This window comes from Achroia grisella, unplaced genomic scaffold (genome assembly GCF_030625045.1).
Source record: "Achroia grisella isolate CSIRO2021 unplaced genomic scaffold, CSIRO_AGI_Agris_v1 utg3403, whole genome shotgun sequence".
Classification (NCBI taxonomy): domain Eukaryota; kingdom Metazoa; phylum Arthropoda; class Insecta; order Lepidoptera; family Pyralidae; genus Achroia; species Achroia grisella.
The window spans coordinates 69,361-93,839 of NW_026712804.1; the positions used below are offsets into that span (position 1 = coordinate 69,361).

The 24,479-nt window shown below is 32.8% G+C and overlaps 1 protein-coding gene across 1 annotated transcript; it reads left to right on the top strand.

Moving 5' to 3' along the window:
• Positions 1–20,153: 20,153 nt before the first annotated feature.
• LOC131843808 (uncharacterized) lies at positions 20,154–22,085 on the top strand. The gene is made up of 3 exons (XM_059192561.1): positions 20,154–20,355; positions 20,960–21,105; positions 21,894–22,085. The coding sequence occupies exons 1-3, from the start codon at positions 20,235–20,237 to the stop codon at positions 22,083–22,085; spliced, it is 459 nt and encodes a 152-aa protein (XP_059048544.1). The 5' UTR covers positions 20,154–20,234.
• Positions 22,086–24,479: the final 2,394 nt, after the last annotated feature.

A 24,479-nucleotide genomic window follows, 5' to 3' on the forward strand; every position in this document is an offset into this window, starting at 1 on the left:
TGCTTCACGTATTAAAATATAAATTAACCTTCCAGAAGAAATTACAGAAATAAATATTAAAATGGTTTAGAAGTCTAAAGTATGTATAGAAACTGTTAGTCGAAAACAAAGACTTTGTTTTATATTATAATATTTATTATATAGTCCAAGATCCATGGGCAACCAGAAGTCACGTAATTTTGATAATCAAAATGTACAATATTGAGTACTGATAATGTTAATATGCTATGATTGTATGTCATGCACTACAACATTAATTTATGAGATTCAGTAAGAGCATATAATAGTTTTTAATTATATCTGCAATCTTCAATTTATTTGTCCATCTCTATTCGATTGTTTTGTGCTCTAATTGCTTCTTCTCTTGCTTTGTGTCTCTCTCGCATACATATTGAGCCAGGACCAGCAACCGGTCAATGCGACCAATTTCAACCCGGTTGAAAACTTTTGTAATTATTAAGACAGTTGTACTATGAAGCCCAGTGAACGTCAACTATGATTCCGAGTGTGGGAGGAACCTCACAATTTTTTCTATTTATTATTGTCGATGACATTATGCACTATAACTTTAATGTTCATTTTAATCATGATATATATGTTAACAAGTTATCTACTGCTATATACATGGTCTAGTATAAAATGTAGACCGCGCTATTAAGTTGTCGTTGTACAAAATATAGATTATTTAAAAGCAAGAACAACGTAACCAGTAGACAACCTGCATAGTCTATTTTTATAAAAAAAAGTATGTATGCGATCCTAAATAGGTATATCTAGCAGGTACTGCATCCAACGATTTTTTGAAAACGGCCTCTAGTGGTACTAATATTTGTTATCTGTGTGACTCTAACTCCATTCTATAAACTTCGTTAATAATTTGCGTAAAGAAATAAGTTTATCAGAATAGATAAGATATAACAGATATAAGATATAAACTTACTAACATAGTTAACCATGCCGAAAAATCTCTCCCATCTCTGGTAGTCCAATATAATCGGCATGTCCATTATCGCTTTCAATTTTGATGTATCAATTTTCACCCCTGTGCATTAAAGGATTCCAGTACGTAACCTCATAGACACAAAATTCACACTTTTCGGAATTAAATTTTATTCCCACTTTCTTTGCTGTTTCGAGAAGACACTATGATGTCATCAATAAAAGAGTCTACACCAATTAAATCTTCCAGCAGTTGTCGCTCTCGCATGTAATATTTCAGACGCAGAGATGATACCATACTGTAGACGCATATACTAATACCTGCCGAATGGTGTTTCGAGTGTGAACTGATTCAGCATCCAATTTACTAAAAATACTGCGCATCTTTTAGTTCTGTGGTTATATCAGTTTAGCGTGGTGGTTGACGATTTAGCGGTCGTGGGTCAAGACACATCCTGATGCTACTGTTGAAACTATTACTCTGTGTTATTAATTGAAGTAGTCTATGGTATCTGTATGTATCTGTGTGCCCTTTGTGATGATGAAATTAAATGGTGGATGGTGTTTCAATTAGTTTTTATAACAAATTCAAATAGATATCTATAGATACATACAATAAAACTGTAGAGGTCGAATTTCTGTACATAGAAAAAAACGCCAAAAAACGAGTCAGAAGTGAAATAGAACACATTTACAATTTTTTCTAATTTATTGTTTCTCTGTCCGTCTCTTTGTACGGGCTAATCTCCGAAACTATTAGACCGATTTAAATCAAATTTTGCATGGAGGTAGCTTACATCCTCAGTCAACATCTTAGATACTTTTAATCAGGTAAAATTAAAGAGTTCCTTGGTTATGATGGGATAGTTGAATATCTATAGCAATTCATTTAGCTTAGTATATAACCTACTTAAATAAAGTCATTTTGACCTAAGCCAAAAAGTGAGGACGACACGTCATTTATTAATTTTTCATACATACTACAAACCTGTGAAGATTTTAACCCTATATTCTGGGTTTCTCATGTCGAGTAAAAAACTATTGTATTTATTATATGTATTTTGGACATTATATTTTAAGTTCAGTTTTAATTATTTATGACATTTATATTAAATTATTATTTGCACAATTTGACCCACTCAACACTTCCTATGCCACGCTCTATTGGGTTGACTGGAAATCTGGATCTCTTTTAGGGATAAGTTCTCCTTTGTTAACATTAGTTCTAATTAATATATCTAAAAAAATGTATTTAATAGCAATAAAGAATAATATAATATAGGTTTAAAATCAGTATTATTTAGTTTGATCAACCAAAGGCTTTAGGAACTCTGAAACTTAATTTCATTTACACTGCCTTCGTCTCTGCTAACAATTATATCGACTTCGTCCAAATCTTCTACAGGGTAAGATACAGGCACAGCAACGTCCCGTCCTCACCCTGAAGAAGTTTTGGTTTCATCTATGGATGCTGATTCCCTCTCTCAGTATGGTTTGCTAGTGCCAACTATATAATTCGCTGCGTGTGCTCTACAAATGTCATTCCCCATTAATAGAGAATACACTGAAAAATCAACTATGATCCAGTGGAACTAGCCATTGCAGAAATTCTGTTTTTGGTTAGAGAGTTTGTTTGTGTGGTATTTCCACAAACAGTGATAAAACAAACGTTTTAAGCGATTGCTGTTTAATAATCTGGGACGTGTGCACTATGGCACATCGAAAAGTAGTAGAGGCGGTTCATCGAACCCTCAGTGTTATCTGCAAAATAACCTACCTATGGGCGACGTATCGATGCTGTTTTGTGAGGATTTTAAACAAACTTTGAGAGTAGTATCACAATGACCATAGAGCAATGAGATAATAGCATGCTTAAAATACCTCAACCCTTTAGCGACACATGTACTTAACAGTGAATATAAGGTCACGGACAGCAGAAAACATAAATGCACATGAATTTTCTGATTTCTTACTAAAAATTGGCGAAGCAACGTATTCAGAAGAAGTAGGGCAAATCGTTTTATCTGATATGTTATAAATAAATATTCTATGTACCTGTGGACATTCAGACATACAAATCCTTACTATTATAATATTATAAATACGAGAATGACTCTGCTTTCCTGTCTGTCTCGATTTTACGCCAAAATTACTGAACCGATTTAAATGAAATTTAGTATACAGATAGTCGAAACCCTGGGTAAGGACATAGGCTCCTTTTTAGTGCGAAAAAGGGTTATAAGAGATTGAAAGCGGAGATGAAAGGTTGAATCAAAGTATTGTCATTTTTAAATAGAACGATAAAACTTTTTTAGTCTATAATATAAAATACATTTTATTTATTTGATCAAGGTCACTATTCCACGCGGACGAAGTCGCGGGCATAACTATTTGATAATACTTTTAAATGGAGTAAAAAAAATCACATAATGGTTTATGACACTAAATGTTTATTAATAACCTTTAGTCGAAATATTGATATTCATGTTTATAATTAATAATTAGTTAATTTACAGCTAAACAAGGTAAGACTATCATTAAGGGATCTGGGGGTTTTGATGCCTGAAGATCTTACATTCAGAACTCACACTATGCACTCAAGTATTCAGAATCAGAAAGTTATACCCATTACGTCTAAAATAATTGTATCATGTTATAAGCATATAGGTACCTATTTGCATATCAAAAGAGCTTCATGAATATGACATAAGCGAACATGTATAATTAGCCTTACATGATCAACGAACAGGATAATTGTATTTTTTTCCTTAATTAATCATTTTGAATCATCAATTCACAATATTGTTCTAGTTTAACGACCACACACAACTTATTCAAATTATATATATATTTCAGAACACAAGCGTGGCATGAAGTATGTAGTGAAAATATTATTCTAAAAGTGATGAATCTTAAAATGTGTTCAAAATATTTGCTTTTATGCCTAACAATAGTATCTTACGGTAACAGTCAAGAGTGTGGTAATAAATTATTTTAATACATAGTAAATTACGGGTGACGTTCTCTGTGACATCATGTTTGAGATGTTGAAATCTTACGAGTTACCATCGTTATCTAGTTAAAAAATATAGCCTACACTAGGACGTTTATCGTCATATTTTATTCAGATTAGTTCAGCAATTTAGTCGTGAAAACGTCATGAATAGACAGACAAATAAACTTTTGAATTTATAATATACTCATCATAATGAATAGACCTCTTACAACACAATACGATTATACCCATACAATTTGCCGATATAGTGTTTTATGTACCGAATTTGTGTTAATTTCTTCTACTTGGGTACCTATGTCTCATTTATATCAGCCAACAAGCAACTTGCTCAGTAAACATAAACTAACATTCCAAACGTTACAATAGTAGAATGACCAATATACCAATGAAGTTACAGAATACGGAGGTATTACTGTTGAATTTTCTGGAATGACCACGTAACTCCCTTACGTTACGTGATGAAAGTGACGTTTGTAGTGCTGCGTTTTATTCATATTCATTAATCAGGCGACGGTGGCTATTTACTATTAGGTGGCCCGTCACTTTGTTTCTCATCCAGTTAGATGAAAATAATAGTACATGTCACGTTCAATACATCCATACTAATATTATGACTGCGAAAGTGTCTGCCTCTCTGTAAGTATCATATATGTATACTAGCCGATTCCTGCGAGATCGTGTTATTTTTAGTTAAGATAAACTATATATATATACTATACACAGTAATATATATACTGTATCTATGTATATCCATATATATTAAAAAGAAAGGAGAAAGAATTAAAATATGTTTATTAATAACAACATTCATATTTTTTTGTGTCTCTATGTTAAATCCAAATTGTGTTTTAGCTGAGTTTTACAACACATACTCTTAGACAAAAATACAATTGCAAAAAAAAGTCCAACGTGTGGTACGTTGGACATTTTTTTGCAATTGTACAACAACAACCGCTTCCATTTTGAAGTCGGTTTAAAAAATGTTACCTATAATAGTTGTATGTTAGAAAAATTAAAAGAATAATTACTAACATTTGTCTTACAGGTTATACTCTACAGTATACGGAAAATGATAATTTGAACGTAGTTATAAGGTTAAAGAATTTACCAGGAGATCTGCGTAATTATGACTACTCTCTATTATGTAAGTTAAAGGACACTTCCTAATTATCTACAAAATAATTTTCTTAACATATGAATGTACATCGAGCTAAAAATAAAATTAATCTAAGTTACCAAAAGTACTTTCAAAGTTACAAGGGTTTTCTTTAAGGTGTTTTACATTATAATCTCGTTTCAATACAGCGGATACGCTAACGTGTACGCTCGATCGAGTCTATTATGATTCAGGCACCATTTATTTGTGTATAGGCTAATGTACTAGAAGTACAAAGTAAAAGAAGTACAAATCACCCGGTCGTGCTGTTTTACTGGAACTTGCAAAATACAGGAGCCGTGCGGTAGCTGCAGACCCTCCAGCTTGTTCAGCGTTTGCTTTCAACCCCATTATGACTTCTAACCCAAATTAATTAAAATGCTTATTTTAATCGATCTTGTCAAACCTACCGAACCTAATTTCCAAAAGAGTAACGAGAATCGGTATTTGAAAATTCTATTCGTACCTACTAATAGCAAAGAATGGATAGATATGGATGTACAGCTAAAACATAAAATAAAACCTTGTAACGTTCTCTCACGCAGACTTTTATAGTTTGAAATGGCCAATCACTGGCCAGTACTATTATAGTACATTTATATATTAATCGTGGGTACGTACGAGGCAAACGTAGTGTAGGACGCCCCGCAGCTAGGTGCAGCGACGACATAAGTAGGGTTGCGAGTAATAACTGGAATAGAAGGACGGAAGATCGTGCCCAGTGGCGTACCTTGGGAGAGGGTGCCTATATCCAGCAGTGGACTGCAGTGGGTTGACGATGATGGCGTAAGCCAATCGTTCCTACGATCAAATAATCACGTGCATATTAAGTGATTTGTAGTTGAGAATTTCGATTTTATATAAACGGCAGTTGTATAGTGGCAGTGTTTTTAGTAATAAAAATGCGGGTATTGTAAGCAAGAAGAACCTTATCAACAAATGTTTCATCAAGTTATTAAGAAGAAGAGGAAGCCTATTGGCCTATACTTACGTATAGCCGGATCGTCTCGAATGGCGTGTAGAATCGCATGTAGGCTGGATCACATCAATCAATCAAAAGACCTAAAATTCTACCGAAAATATACATGAAAATGAAGTGTGTACTTAGTGTTATTGCTATGTTTTTTTAAAAACGGAAGAAATATTTACGGAATTATAAATTCTTTTGTTAATAATTTTATACTCCATTTATTAGTGGAAAATTAGAATTTATTGATCTAATAATAGGTAAGGGAGAGTCACAAAAATATGGCCAGATGTGACAAGGATTTAGTTAAAACATTATGAATATCATATAATATTAATTACTATATGATTATCCCTAATGCGTTACTTAAGATAATGTTTCGTTTACAGGACTTCCGTCACAAACGTTGTCTTAATTTATGCTAATTTATGTCTTAATATATACTACTAGGTACACAAAGTTTTTGGTGCTGGCATTATTCTAACTCATGACTTTCGATGTTGTATAAGTGTAATGCTGCAACGCTCTCTAATTAGTAGTACCTAATCAGTAATAATTATCCAAAAATCAAGTTATATTAAGGTATTCTACTACAAAATGAAGATAAACAATTAATACATAGCAATACAGTATTCTGTAAAATATTCACATATTTGCTTTCATTTTCAGCTTATCATTCAACAAAATATAATCCGGAAACACTGACTACTCCTCTAAATAGCTATATAATAACGCTGAACAAAAAGCTCACATCAGAAATGGACAACACTGACATTATTTTAATTTTAACAAGAAGGTCTGACAGTACTGAATGTCGTCGCAGAACAATAGTACGATTATATTATAATGAGACATTGGAAAACGGTAAGGATATAATAATAATATAAACGCACAACCATCACCATATATAATACATATAATTAGACTAAAGTGCCACAAAATATTTGATAAAAAGACCTCTGCTGTAACCAAGACGTATCGTTAATTAAATGTGGCCTTCGCATAAAGGAGAGCTCATAAAACAAATTGTACCGACCGCGACAGTTTGAACATAAAAAATATAAATTTGAAATAGACAAAGTATGAGTGATTAATTATGTTCAGCTTCATAATTACCAATCACCAGTTACCATTTCTCCAATTCACAACTGTGCCTAACAAATTTTCTAAACCGTAGTGGTTGCTCAGCGGTAAGCACTAAACTGTCGTGATATTGAATACCAAATAATGTTATTGAAACTGCGGCTAGCGTCACTTAGAACAAAGTAAATTTTGTATAAGTAGCAATTTTTTAACACACTATATTCTTATTCAGATATCAGTTTAATCCGCATATCTAAGCCCGCCTTAATTGCAACAAAATATTGTTCTAACATAAAATCGTGCAAGAGGTTCATTTTTAACACGAATGCTTATTCCATGTGTCCAATGCTTAGTTCTACGCACTCTCGATTATGCTTATGTATACCTACTGTTTTGACATAAATATAGATCTCATTAAATTTGGGTCGTTTTTTTTAATAATTCTATTCATTTCATCTTGTATTACGTAAATTAGGTCATATCTCTTAGGATCTCCGCTATGGGCCATGCATACTCTATCTTTTCGTTTTCAGCTTAAATGTCTTCATTTTATCCGCTATTGGCTATGCACACTCTATTTCAGTCTATATGATAATACATTAGCAGTAAATTTCATTACCATAGAGACAACACCAATCCCGCCTCATTTGTCCCGACTTACCTCTGAAGGGATCTCTCCCAGCCAACCTAACGCTGTGAGAGCGATGGTAGTTAGCGAGCAATGGTAGTTTTATTTATCTGTGTTGAAGATAAAGTTAAATAAATAATGGAGTAACACAGTATGTCACTTCTTTTCATCTCCCAGACGTTACAACATACATCTACAAAGAAATCTGGTAGGCAACCTAATTTCCCATTTATAAGGAGAGACCCGTAGAAATGCAGTAAAAGGTTAATTTACAATAATATGGAACTTATCCTGTTCTAGATGACCGGACAGTGGATTGTTTAGTGAATTTAGAGAGTAAATGTAACTCAAGTCAATCGCCGCCTGCAAACAACAGTTCTTCAATATCAAACAGTAAGTCACAGAGCGCCGTATTAGTTGATTTCCCCGACTAACGGTGCGAAACGGCATGAGCTCGAACCCAAAAAGCTATGCGCGTCAATTTATTTTTTTGACTTATTCTTTGGTGAATAAAACAAAATAAAGACCACACCTGATGGTAAGTAGTAACCATCGCCTATATATTGGAGCTCCACGGACATCACGTCCTATCCTACAGGATAGGACACATGGACATGGACATGTACATAAGTCAGTACACAGGATACATCCTATTTACTGACTTATGTACATCCTACAACCGAAAGCTTGCAAAACAAGCTGCTTGGTGGCTGTAATTGGCAAGACTGAAATACCCACGCAGACGACTTTTGACGATCTACCTCTGGTTATACGTGGTTAGTCAGAAAGGGTACGCTAAACCTCTAGCACAGTAATTAATATATAATATCTTAATCTTAATATATAATATTATAAACGCGAATATTTGTGAGTATGAATGTATGTTACTCTTTCACCCAAAAACTACTTCACAGATTTTGATAAAACTTTACAGTAATATAGATTATGCATTGGAATAACACACAGGCAATATTTTATATTGAAATTTAACGCGGATGATAGGGAAAAATATATACTTGTATAATCTAGTCATTATTCAGTGGACAAAAAGTATCTATTGGTAACGACGCCGGAAACAAGTTATCGACGAACCACTTGAGTGTGAACAATCCTAAGTGGAAACTTCCATGTTAAATCAACGACCACTAAAACGACTGTTAAAACTGAATAGGGTATTAAAGTAATAATAGAGAGAGTAGCGAACAACCTGCTAAGTCAAGGATGAAGAAACGGTCATTCTCGTAATCTTGGAGTGTGTAACAATGTCATCGCGTACGTCGTACGTACTCATTTTTTTGGACAGAAGGTAGGTCCTAGGCTCCTGCGACGGTATTAGAAAGCTTTTACACTTTAGGCAGGAGCTTGATTGATTACTTTAGTAATGTCGAATCTACACACCTAACGGTTACGTACGTACGTTACGTACGTACGTACGTACGGTAATTAGTAGATTTTTAATGCATCATTTTGGCAGTTATTTTATAAATAATACACATAGATAGGCACTGCTTTCTTAAATACAATATTATAAACGAATAGACATTAAGGAGACAATGGAAATGAATAGCGCCTACATGAGATTCTAATGTTGACAGAGGAATTTAAAACAACTAGAAGACCACAACTTCACGACAAGACCACAACGTCAACCTCATCTCATTCGCAGTCATACGATATTGGGAAATCATCAAATGACCCTAATAAAGGTAAAGCTAATTGTGAGTTCTTAATTTTTGGTATACCATCTGATATTCGACCTATACGCAAAAGGTATAAGCGTTTCCTTATAATGTCTATAATACAATGAATCCGTATTACATTTGAATTAGACGCATAAATAGACAGGAGCGAAGGATGACTCTGTGTATATAACGAATGGTAAGAGGTTCGTTTTCGTTCGTAGTTTCTTGCTGGTCCGGAATAGAATAGAATAGAAAAATGTATTCTATTCTTTGGATGTCATGCAGGCTATAATTTTCAGGTTATAATTACTTTAATTCCAACGGTCATAACAAAAGTAGAATGACAGCTCTTGCCTTTAAGCCCTCTCTATTAAATTCCGTCGTTGCATCGTAATTTTCTTTGTTTGTAACCTTTAAGGTTCTATATTGCGGAAACTCGACGCAGATGCCATTGTACTGTTAACTACGCTCTGCTACCAATTTGTCCCTCACAAATTGGTAGCAAAGCATAGTTTAGGTAGAAAACGGGATCTAAGTTGGTTAAAATTTTATTTGATATAGGTATATGTACAAAAGCAATCTGATAGGAATAATAGAAGACAGGAAACAAAGCAATATTGTTGACACATAACTTTCCCCCGAGTGCACCGTGCCACTACTAACAAAAGTTAAACAAGTTTACATAAGTATTAATGCTCCTGTTTCAGATAATTCTGTCACCAAACATAGACACAAAACTACTGTCAATTCTTCCATTTACATAGGGATTTCCATATCTGTGTTGCTTATTGTTGTAATTTTGCTATTTTATTTTAAATGCGTCATTTTGGCAGTTGTGCGTATTTATAAATAATATATATAGAATAATTACAAACAGTGATGGTACTGCTTTCTTAAATATAATATGATAAACGAATAGACATGAAGGAGACAACAGAATTGCCACCTACATGAGATTCTAATGTTTCCAGAGGGATTGAAAACAACTAGAGGATCACAATATCACAAGACCACAACATCAACCTCATCTCATTCGCAGTCATCTGATATTGGAAAAACATCAAATGACCCTAATAAAGGTAAAGCTAATTATGAGTTCTTAATTTTTAGTATACCATCTGATATTTGACCTATACGCAAAAGGTATAAGCGTTACGTTATAATGTCTATAATACAATGAATTCGTATTACATTTGAATTAGACGCTTAAAGAGGCAGGAGTGAAGGGCGACTTTATTTTTTTTTCGGATTACTTTAATGCTGTTGGCCGCAGCTGGCCTTTACAGCTTCACCGGACATTAGGGGGCGAGTGCAGATGGCACTCCAAACCCGCGGAAGGACTTATGGAGCGTCAGCCGCTCATCCGTCAGGCCAACTCCTGCCTGACGGATACGGGCGACTTTGTGTATATAACGAATAGTAAGTATAGTGTTCACATATTTGTTATTTATGTCTTCTTGTATGTAAGTTGTTATCGACGTAATATCGGCTCGTTAGCCATAGCTCCACGTCTTTACTCCGCGGCGCTTGCGCAGGGAATCCCTTCCCTCTTGCGCACGGCGGTCCGTGTACGCTCGGCTCGAGACGATAGATAATAAACTGCTAGTGTTTCCACATACACTACATCTCCTTTTTAAGTTTATTTTATTTTCAAGCATGAATCAATCCACTCTATTAGGTATTTGTTCCTTGGAGGCATGTGTGCTACGTTACAACGATGGTGGACTCATTTTGACACTATACTGCCACACATAAGCCGAATGCCTCTAGTGCGATTGGCCTTTCCAGCGTAACCAGCACCGTGATTTTCCTCCTCATTTGAATGTAAATTGCATTTATATATTAACTCCAATTTACTCTGTGTTTCACATACTTCACCTTTCTTCTTTTATCTTTGTTTTCATATAATCGTTATTCCATTTGTTATTGTGTAATATTATGTAAGATTAGTATAAAGCACTTCTGAAAAGGTTGTATGTTTATGACCAGAATATCTCTATTATAGTAGTCACTACTTTATATTTTGAAGGTTTAAGGTAAATACTTATATTTTTTCCATTCTATCTGTCTCATGCAATGTGTTATTTACATGTAGTATTTTTCTTTATGATGTACATTTGAAAACTGATTATCTAAAAGATAATCTGGAATTTCTTCAAAACTCCCCGCTATTTATTATTATCATTCCATAAGATATTGATGGGTCCTGTGGTGGTATATCAGAATATTACTATTATATCAAGAGTTGCAGCAACAATTGCAATCGACTTTCCACTATATTCTGTCTACATATCTTATATCAGTCCATGTAGTATTTCTATTTCTATATATTATGTATATAATATGTTCCGTATTCTGAACCTCCTTAGTCTAAGCAGGTTGTATCACCGGCTTGCTTACTGAAGCAAAGGGTAATTGGGTATAACTATAACCATTCTTCATCGTACCAAAATTATCTCTCTTATCACCTGCATTAATTCAGTGCTAAAATATTAGGAAAGGTTGTCAGACCAGTCTTTGAGCGATCGACATATACCACATATATCACCACGGAGACTACGTACTCCAGCAATCGTCAATTATATTAGTTATAGAAATTATATTTTCGCCCAAAATTAATTTGTGTCCTATGACTTTTGATTTATTATATTTTACTGAATCCGCTCCATTTCACTCCGATAATTAATATGCATTAAAACTGGCAATTTTTTTATTACTTATATTCAACCGCAATTTAATGCAACATTCTAATAATTTACACTTTAATAAATAGGACACCATTCATCAATACTCAATACAATGCTTGATGACCCCGCCAAAGACAATTTAACACAAACTGGACGTTAACACGCAATTTAATGCTTAACGACCCAGCCAACGCAATTTAATGCAACCTGTCCGCCAATACGCAATTTAATGCTTGATGGCCCAGCCAACGCAATTTAATGCAATCTGTCCATCAGTTCGCAATTTAATGCCTGATGGCCCAGCCAACGCAATTTAATACAACCTGTCCGTCAATACGCAATTTAATGCTTGACGGCCCAGTCTACCTTACCTCTGTAGCTCCTTTTTTAGAATATCAATGCCATTGTCACCGTCATTATAACTCCATTGAACTTCTTAATTCATCCTCTTTAAGTATTGGTTATTAGTATTATGCTCATTGTTTTCTTCCTTTGCTAATTTCTTTAAGGTCCTCTGAGCCAATAGTTGCAATCGACTTTTTTATAAGCAAATCATGAACTCCTGCAAAACACCAAATATTATCTAGACACGCGGCAGCGTGTCAAGCCGAGTTTCAAGTAAACTGGCCTGCAGCACCGTGTGTATATTTACACTTTTGATCCCCTCATAACTCAAAAACTCTTTCACACAAACCTATCAAATTTGGTTCATATATTGAGACTTGCGAGATAAATATGTGTTCCAAATTTCATAAACATATCTCAAACGGTTATTTAGATATTAATGTCCAAACATCGTCATTTTTATCACTGATCTCTATAGATCAAAATTATAACCCACTTCCAGATGACCTAGGAAGTTCAAATTTGGCATGCAGATAGGTAATTAGGTGAAACTGGTAAATTGTTATCATTTTACTACAATTTTTCACTTTAATTGATTCTATTTCAACTTATACTGGACGAATATTAAAATTCTATGAAAACGTCGATAGCCACCAATTGACATTGGTCCCTGGCGAAAAATCTCATCTTGTACTGGACGGAAAGTAATATTGTATGAAAACGTCGATAGCCACCAATTTACGTTGACCCCTTCACATCAGTGTCGATAACTAGCAAACTTCAAATATTGCATTGAGCGGTAAACACTAGTTGCTATAATTTAGATTCTGTCTAAAATATACTCGTACTTATAACTAGGAGTATAGTCGAATTTCGTATTTATTATGTTATTAACTGAGATTTGGTATTAATTATTGTTTAAATATTTAGCGCACATCGATAGTGTAAAATCATTATTTTTATAAATAATTATTAAATAATAGGCATTTCGCTATAGGGCTTAACGCGGCGGCGCTGTGTGAGCGGTGCGATAAAACTCAATGTTTTGTTTCTCGATATCTAACCTATAAGGTTGCGATTTATTACGAAATTTATAGCTTTCTTAAATTATACTTATATATTTGTGGTTATATTATTATTACATTATTTTAGTAAATACGTATGGTATAGACAATAGTTTAAACCAAAAATTAATAACAATTTTAGTATAGTTATAAGTAGGAATGTATAGTTAACTCGAGAATGAGAACTCATTGGTAACAAATTGTTTTCTTGAGAATTCAATAGATAACAGTCAATTTGTTACATAATCGTCTTTACGAACTATAACGTGTCAATACGAAGTTTCAGATATTAAATAATGTACATATATGTTGACAGAGAAGAATTCCGTATTTGCTTAACATATGCTATTACTATCCACAAATCACAAGGCCTTAGTTTTGGCAGTCCTCTTCTCAACATAGGCTCCTCTATATTTAATAAAGGGCAGGTTTACGTTGGACTCTCCAGAGTTAAAACCTTAGATGGAGTACGTCTTAACAATTTAGATCCAAGTCACGAGAGGTCTATTGTAGAGTACAACCGTCTGTGGACGTTATACCGCCCCGATTTGCCCAAAAATTCCTGATACTGAATTGGCATTGCACTTGAACATTTAAAAGTTACAAGAAAATATAGAAAATAACACAAAAAAAAAGACAATTATACCCCATACATATACGAAATACCGTAATTTATCAAAAATAATTTGGTATTAATTTAGTTATAAATAAGTACCTCGTATAATTTATGGACAAAAAGTAATGATATCCCATCAAAAACATAAATGTGAAAAGATAGCCAAGTTTAATATTATGATATATGCCTTGATTGTCCTGACTATTACGACAAAAGAGATGAGATCTAAATGGGTGTAGTCAATGGTCTGTCCTGAAATGTATTTATAACAATATAAAATATCATTTCTTCTTATAATTGATTGATAATATACTGAAAGCGTAAGGTCTAACTTGGCTAGTTTTCGTATACGAAATATACTGTAGAGTTCGCAAATTGTAAACATGTTACTTGTCGGTTCCTATTATATAGTAGTAACTAGCAATCGAAAGTAATAATTGGTATATGAGTCGAGCGCAGTAGATGGCTGGCTCACCGTATATTATCCTTGTAGGGACTGGTTACAAGAAGAAATGATATTTTATATTGTTATAAATACATTTCCGGACAGACCATTGAATTTAACCCATTTAGATCTCATCTGGTTTGTCGTCACACACTTAAACAATCAAGGCATATATCATAATATTAAACTCGGCTATCATTTCACATTTATGTTTTTGATGGGATAATTATAGCACAATTAAACGCCACTCTTATCCATTTAATTTTCACAATATATACATTTATGATTACTATATTAAACATATTTCAGATTTATTTACTCCACAAGATTGACCAGTAAATAAATCTAATCTAAAGTATAGGAATAGTTATAGCACAGATAACATAATATTACATACAGATACCCCATCCCATACAAGAAAATGGTTCCTTCCTAACTCGGGCTATTCTTCGGGCTATTTTATTTCGCCACCGTAGCCGCTAGATGTCGCTAGATCTGAAGCAGTTCGGATTACTAGTGGGTGCTTAGTAACAAAGCATGAAAATAGATGGCAGTCAATTCAGTCTACATGACATCTGTTTTGCAAAGATATGTATATAATAGATATGTAGGTAACTGTATCGTGTACCTCATTAGGGACGATTCAAGATTCAATGTAAATGTGTAGGTATAATATCGTTAGCCGACACTCTGCAGATATGGCTTATGTGCCAATGTATATACCTATTGTGTTATGGTTTATTTTACATTCCATGCCTATTTTTTTTGATATGTTGTAACGCGTCTGCGCTATACGTATAGCCTGATTTTGATACGTTTATACTCGTACGTATCAAAATCGGGCTATACGATTTTTTATTTCAATCGTTATATGTATGAGACTGATTTTAGCTACAATTAATTTACTGGTATATACCTCATGTATTCTACGATGTACCCCTCTTTTACCTAATGAGAATTCCGCTATATCTTATATATAAATTTTGTATCACAGTGTTAGTTGCCATATTTCTCCCACATTTTGATGAAATTTGATATGTATACTTGCCAGGTCTGAGATAGGGTTGTTATCTATTTTTTATACCCCTAAGTCATAGGGGTGGCCTACCCCGAAAAAATATTTTTTTGTATTATGGACAATTTTTTATTTATTTATAATGTTACATTGAAAATACATACACGCCTAAATTTTCACCCGTCTTTCACCAACCCCTATTTTTAATAGCGATATTCTTACAAATATTATAAATGCTAAAGTAACTCAGTCTGTCTGTTTGTCTCGCTTTCACGCCAAAACTACTGAACTGATTTAATTGAAATTTGGTAGACAGATAATGTAGACCCTGAGAAAGGCTACTTTTTAATGCGAAAAAGTATTGAAAGGGGAAATGAAAGGCTATATGAGGATATCGTAATTTTTAAAGTCAGATCTTGTAAGATTAAGTGAACAGGGTCGGTCTAGGTTTTTCATTATTAGAAATGTGTAACGGGGTAACACGTTATTTAGTGCGAAATTGTGTATATTACAATAAAATTTAACGAGAAAATATTATAATGATATCACTGGGACACTCATTGCCTTACTACTATATCGTCCGTTAGTCGCGAACTTTCTGGAAACACGAGAGGCGCTATCCTATTGGTCGGTCGGCGCGGTTACCGCGCGTAGATGAGTAGATGAAGTACTTAGACGAGTCTCACGGCGCCGCAGCGTAAGTACTTACTATACATACGTAGTATACATATGGGTATTACAAATGTTTTTATTACTAGTAATATTACTCTGTTATCTAAGCAAGTAATGTGTGCTTATTTTGAACTTGATAACATTCTGAATTACTCGTATATCTTTCAATATCTTTAGCGGTATAAACCAGGTTATGTACTACTACTAGTATTGTTAGTGAGGGATAAAGTTGATGAACAAAAATAAAACAATATTCGTATTAAAAATATATTCATCTAATATTTTTGGCATTATTTTTAAGTTTCTTCCAAATATAAGGGGTCTGACATGGTGTGTTATGTACCTACATTAAAAAATACTTTTTGAAATGTATGAAAGAAACGTATTGTATGAAATTTTTGAAATGTGTGAAATGTATGCACCTACATTAAAAGATAATTTTTGAAATGTATGAAAGAAATGTATTGTATGAAATTTTTGAAATGTATGAAATGTAAGGACCTACATAAAAAGTTCATTTTTGAAATGTATGAAATGTATGAAAGAAATGTATGTACCTACATTAAAATATAATTTTTGAAATGTATGAGATGTATGAAAACAATGTATGTACCTACATAAAAAGTTCATTTTTGAAATGTATGAAATGTATGAAAGAAATGTATGTACCTACATTAAAAGATAATTTTTGACATGTATGAAATGTATGAAAGAAATGTATGTACCTACATTAAAAGATAATTTTTGACATGTATGAAATGTATGAAAGAAATGTATGTACCTACATTAAAATATAATTTTTGAAATGTATGAGATGTATGAAAGAAATGTATGTACCTACATAAAAATATAATTTTTGAAATGTATGAGATGTATGAAAGAAATGTATGTACCTACATAAAAAGTTCATTTTTGAAATGTATGAAATGTATGAAATAAATGTATGTACCTACATTAAAAGATATTTTTGACATGTATGAAATGTATGAAAGAAATGTATGTACCTACATTAAAAGATAATTTTTGACATGTATGAAATGTATGAAAGAAATGTTTGTACCTACATTAAAATATAATTTTTGAAATGTATGCACCGTACAATAACAATACACGTTAAACATCATACCACAGAGTCATACGCAAGTTAAAAACAAACTGCTATGATATTAATGAGAAAGGAAAATAAACTTTATGGTATTCGAGTTAGGGTCGATTTCTCTCTTTTTTTTAAAACTATTTTAATCTTACCAGTTGCCAGTATTCGAAGACAGCTACGATTCGTACTCGATATTTTAAATTATTATGTAATCGATTTTTCAGTACAAATGTAAATAACCAACGACACTAATAATGTACTACTATATTCCGTTCTTTGAAACGGAATACTGCTATACTTAATACAAAATAATGAAAATTTACTGTTCACAACGACTCATTAAAAGCATCATCGAATAATGCGCTGTAATAAAATCCTGTTATCGATTATTAAAAAAAATCGATAATACATGTATTTATTTTTAATATGACAACACTTCATACATAAGTATTATTGGAAATAGTATTATTTGCTTGTTCGGCTATTTTTAATTTACTTAAACATTTTTTATATGTTTAATTTACAATAATAATATATTAAGTGCTTATTATTGGAAAATATAAAAGACATTTAATTAGGCCGATACAAATGACAACAATGCCATCTATGAAAGCATTTTGAAAACATTGAGCCCCGTATTAGCACTGATTAAAGTGTAATTAAGTACTGGAAAATAACAAAATGAGTAAATATATGAAAATTACTTTTCTAAACGCATTATTTCATTTTAACATGTATATATATTTTTTTAAAAATGGATTAAACTATTTTGAAAACACAGTTTTGTTTTTTAAAACGTTTGCAAAACTATGAAGAATTCCATCGATACCAATCACGCCATCTATATGCAACTTTTAGCAATAATAATGGCTATTTCCTCATTGAGTGCCACTGGTTATATATACAAAAGCAATCTGATAGGAATAATAGAAGACAGGAAACAAAGCAATATCGTTGACACATAACTTTCCCCCGAGTGTACCGTGCTACTACTAACAAAAGTTAAACAACTTTACATAAGTATTAATGCTCCTGTTTCAGATAACTCTGTCACCAAACACTGACACAAAACTACTGTCAATTCTTCCATTTACATAGGGATTTCCATATCTGTGTTGCTTATTGTTGTAATTTTGCTCTTTTATTTTAAATGCATCATTTTGGCAGTTGTGCGTATTTATAAATAACACATATAGAATAATTACAAACAGTGATGGTACTGCTTTCTTAAAAATAATATGATAAACGAATAGGCATGAAGGAGACAACAGAATTGAATAGCGCCTACATGAGATTCTAATGTTTCCAGAGGGATTGAAAACAACTAGAGGACCACAACGTCACAAAACCACAACGTCAACCTCATCTCATTCGCAGTCATCTGATATTGGGAAATCATCAAATAACCCTAATAAAGGTAAAGGTAATTGTGGGTTCTTAATTTTTAGTATATCATCTGATATTCGACCTATACGCAAAAGGTATAAGCGTTCCCTTACAATGTCTATAATACAATGAATTCGTATTACACTTGAATTATATGCATAAATAGACAGGAGCGAAGGGCGACTTTGTGTATATAACGAATGGAAAGAGCTTCGTATTCATATTCGATTTCCAACGCGAAGAGTACAAAACTTGTTTGAAGTCGTATAAATTGCTTATTTATAACAAACAATTGGCAACCCTATAATCCGGTACAGAAATACAATGTATACTAATGTAACAGACGTGTCATTACATACTACCCACACTCACGAAGTCAGATATGAATACGCGGAAAATAGTTGCGAATAGAATAGATGTAAAATATAAAATTTAAATAATTATTACTCAGTAAACCGTTATTATAACTAAATAGCTTTTGGGCACACAGTAAAACATGTATTCCATTGTTTTTTTTAAGATTAATGTAGTCATATTATTGACATAAAATTAAATACATAAATAAAAATATGAAACATATCATAGTTTTTAATGGCAATCAGATTTATAAAAGAAACCTTAAAAATATATATGTTAGAGACAGTAGACAGTAGACAGTAGTTCATAAAATTGCTGTAAATAACATTGATATCAAATTTTCATCTGACAGCACTACACTATGCTGAACATACTCATGACTTGCATAATATTATACATTAAACTGGTAATCTAGTTGTATGATACCAGGAAAAATATATGCTTTGTTTTATTTTTATTTTTATAACACAGTCGACAAACGAGCATGCGGCTCACCTGATGGTAAGTGATAACCGCCTACCCATAATTTTGAATAATCTATTCATTATTCAGTGGAAAAAAAGTATCTATTGGTAACGACGCCGGAGACAATTTATCGACGAACCACTTGAGTGTGAACAATCCTAAGTGGAAACTTCCATGATAAATCAACGGCCACTACGACTGTTAGAATTGAATAGGGAGAATATTAAAGTAATAATAGAGAGAGTAGCAGACAACCTGCTAAGTCAAGGATGAAAAAACGGTCATTCTCGTAATCTTGAAGTGTGTAACAATGTCATCGCGTACGTACTCATTTTTTTGGACAGAAGGTAGGTCCTAGGCTCCTACGATGGTATTAGAAAGGATTTACACTTTTGGCAGGAGCTTGACTGACTACTTTAGTAATGTCGAATCTACACACCTAACGGTTTAATTAGTAGATTTTTATTGCATAATTTTGGCAGTCGTGCGTATTTTATAAATAGTACACATAGATTAATTACAAACCGTGATGGCACTGCTTTCTTAAATACAATATTATAAACGAATAGACATTAAGGAGACAACAGAAATGAATAGCGCCTACATGAGATTCTAATGTTGACAGAGGAATTTAAAACAACTAGAAGACCACAACTTCACGACAAGACCACAACGTCAACCTCATCTCATTCGCAGTCATCTGATATTGGGAAATCATCAATTAACCCTAATAAAGGTAAAGCTAACTGTGAGTTCTTAATTTTTAGTGATTATCGACCTATATGCAAAAGCTATAAGCGTTCCTTTATAATGTCTATAATACAATGAATTCGTATTACATTTTAATTGGACGCATAAATAGACAGGAGCGAAAGGCGACTTTGTGTATATAACGAATAGTAAGGGCTTCGTTTTCAGATTCGATTTCCAACGTGAAAAGTATAAAACATACTTAACGTTGTTTAAACTGCATTAAAATACATTACGTAGTTTACAAGCCACGTATTTAAAAGAATTAATCGGAGAAACAGAATAGAAGAGCGACTTTATTCTTGTATCTACTTAAAAATAACTTTGAGCAATCAATATGTCTTAGCAATACAACTTAGAAAGCGCTCACTTGATATTTTAATATTCACAGGCACAAATAAGTTGTGGATGTTTACTTAATCTATAATTTAATTAAAGTTATTTTATTAAATTGGTTATATTTTATACAAAGAAATATCCAGCTGTTTACAATAGGCACCTTGCGTGTCGTATATGCTTAATTAATATATGTACAAATGAACTGTAGAAAGTTAACTAACTTTACACAAGTATTTATGCTTCTGTTTCAGATAATTCTGTCACCAAATCTACTGTTAATTCTTCTGTTTACATAGCGATTCTCATATCTCTGTTGCTGATTGTTGTAATTTTGCTGTTTTATTTGAGAAGAAAGTATAAAAAGCCAAATATGCCAGCACTATCACAACAGATTAATGTAAGTAAAAGATTACTAACAAAATATATTGAAGTTTGGAAGAGATAGACCCTGATTCACATTTTCAATTTTTATAACCTTCCAAAGTGAAACTACAAAATGACTACCCAATTGATAGTACCTAATGTTTATTATACCCATATACAAATTATTATCTTACGCTGCATATTAAGTTCATAATTTTTGTTCCTGTACCTCATTATTCATACAAGCTTACATTGTAACATAATAATCATCAAAAGAACAAACAAATCTTTATGAATAATGTCATTCTGCTTCTTAGCTAAAAATTAATAAAAATAACTTCTATTTATATTGAAAGGTTAATCTAAATAAAACTGGCCTGGCTGTTTTATTGAACCACATAATAAAAAACAGAATGAATGTCGATTACCACGGTTTGAGTTATGTACCTTTGTCTTATCCATTTCTATCACCTACTTGGTTTTTTAGCAGTTTCGGATTGAAGGGCAGTGAATTTACAGTGCACGGAGGTACTTTAGTCCTCGGGAATGAGGACGATTGGAATGTACCACAGTCGTCACGTGATGACGTAGAAATAAAGCAACTATGAATATTTTTATTATGGCAATGTAATGGCAAACAAGGTAGCGGCAGGCATATCCAACGTCAGAATACACAAGTGGCAAGACTAGCAAATGCTACGGGCACCACGCTCTCATTTCTGTGTTAAAAAATGAATGTAGTTATTAATACTATCACATTATCTTCTTTTGTAAGATCAGGGAGTAGGTATACATAACAATTATACTTGTTCATTTTGACAGAGTACTGCTAATAATCACAACCACATACAGACGAATAGAAATAATGATGAATCTCATGGTAACCAACTTCTATATGCTGAATTAGATTTGAAGAGACCACAAAATATAACTGTTAATAAAAAGGAAGACGAAGTGCTGTATGCTGAAGTGAATCTCATACAACAACCAAAGGGCATCCAGAAATTAAAATAAATATGCAACAAGGAACACGCACGAAATAAAATTTTAGAAATAAAACAGCAATCCAAACTTAACAGCACTTATATCGAACCCTTGTTATAAGTGAACAACTGACAAACTTGAATATTTTTTTATTTATTTATATATACAGGTATACATAGTTTTCCGCATTGTACGCTAGGTAAAGCCCGCGACTTTGTCCGCGTGATATTTGTTATTGTTTCGATATTATATGGTACGTATCGATATATGTACCTACCTATTCATTAAGTCTGGCAAAACTGGACCAATATTAACAAATAACCTGTCGTTCTCGGTCTTTGCCTTAAATCAAAATAATGTTACTTAAGTAGGTAGTGTACTTAGCTGCATAAGTTACTATAGATTTGGTCAGGACCTCTTTTTTCGTGATTAAAACTATCTATAATGTTGACCGGGGATGTAAGGTACTGCCATACAAAATTTCATTTAAATCGATCCAACAGTTTCGTAGATTAGCCCGTACAAACAGAGAAACAAAAAAAGTAATCTGGATGTGTTCTGTTTTACTTCTAACATCCCCCTGTGTAGGTTTGTAGCGTTTTTTTCCTAAGTACTTACATACATTCCCCTTATACAGTTTCGTTATATGTATAGATTATATTGTATTGTATCTTAATTATGGCGTAAATATTTAAATAAATAGGTATTAATATATACTCAAGTATATTATAATAAGTTTCTAGAAATAATAAAGAAAAATATTAGTCACTAGGTTTTATCCGCGGCTTCGCTCGCGTTAATTTATCCCCTTAGGGGTGGAATTTATCAAAATCCTTTCTTATTCTTTTCTAGGCATCCCGCCTACGTCATAGTAGCTTTATGCATGCAAAGTCTCAGGCCGATCGGTTTAAAATTGATAAAGTTTCATACAAACTTTCATCCCCTATTTTATCCCCTTAGGGGTAGAATTAATCAAAATCGTTTCTTAACGGATGCCTACGTCATAACACCTGCATGCCAAATTTTAGCCCGATCCGTCCAGTGGTTTAGGCTGCGCATTGATAGATCACTATGTCAGTCAGTCACCTTTGAGTTATATATATTTAGATTATTGTTTGGATTACACAAAAAATACACTAAACAGCTTGCTTTCTAAGCTGTGTTTCCGTTGTAGGATGAAATTATGCAGTGAAATATCAGAATAAAAGGCATAACATCTTAATTCTTTGTAATGGCAACGCAAGAGTTGTATCACGGGTGGAACATGATAACGTGATGGCCATTCTGTCATCTGTCAGTCAAACTATAAGTAAATCAACTCATCATTATAACAAATACGGCTTACATTAGATATATCTTACAATATGTTCTTGGTTATGGAAATTCTTCCATTCTTTAATTTAAAATATGGATATATAAAGTTTTAACCTTGTATATATTGTTAACTATCGTGTGACGCACCATTAATTAAAAATGGTAAAGTCAATAATCATGTAACCTGAAACGGAACGTCAGAGGCCAGAGCCAAAGTAATCTATGTGACATTGACAGGTGGATGACGGATAATTGAACGTAGGCAGCGGGAGTTTTGGAGCGAAAGTGTATATATTATTATAAAAACAAATAAGAGATAGGTAATGGTGAATATTGTAGGCATTGAGGTGTTTCTCTCCCTGACTAACCGGCATTACGCCTAAGTCGTCAGTATACTAGTGATTTTAAAAATATCTTTACTATAAATGAAAAAGTAGTTATTGCTTTAACTTTAATAGCATAAAATATTTAACAATCTAACCCAAAACAGCCAAAATAAAAAGTTTTAGCTTCAAAAATGACGAATATCCATACAAATTTTATCCCCTATTTTATTTTAACTCCTTACTTTCACAAATTTAAATCAACAGCCTAAAAATAAGTTACAAGCTGCTAGCTTTAAAAATGAATAATTCCATACAACTTTTCATTTCCCCTTTCAATCCCTTAGAACCTTTTCTACCCTATTTTTTAACCTATGTCATTCCTTAGGTCTACACTATCTGTGTACCAAATTACATTTAAATAGATTCAGAAATTTTGGCGAGAAAACACAAAGAGACAGGCATAGTTACTTTCGTATTTATAATAAAAGTTCCTTAATTAAGAATTTAAAAATCAGAATGTTCTATGGTTGTCAGAATTCGTGCAACCATTTTGACTCATAAAGTTCATATAGGTGAGATGACTATAGGATGCGTGATCCTCTGGTATACTTACTTTACTCTTTGGATGCGTGATTCGTACTTGCTGCAAATGTTCTTCAAAACAGAGAATGAATTGAATGTGAGTGTTGAGCACAGATAATGTAATATATATATAGTGTTCTGTATCTTTACAGTAGATGGAAAATATTGTTAACTATAAATCATAATACACTTTAGTGATAGA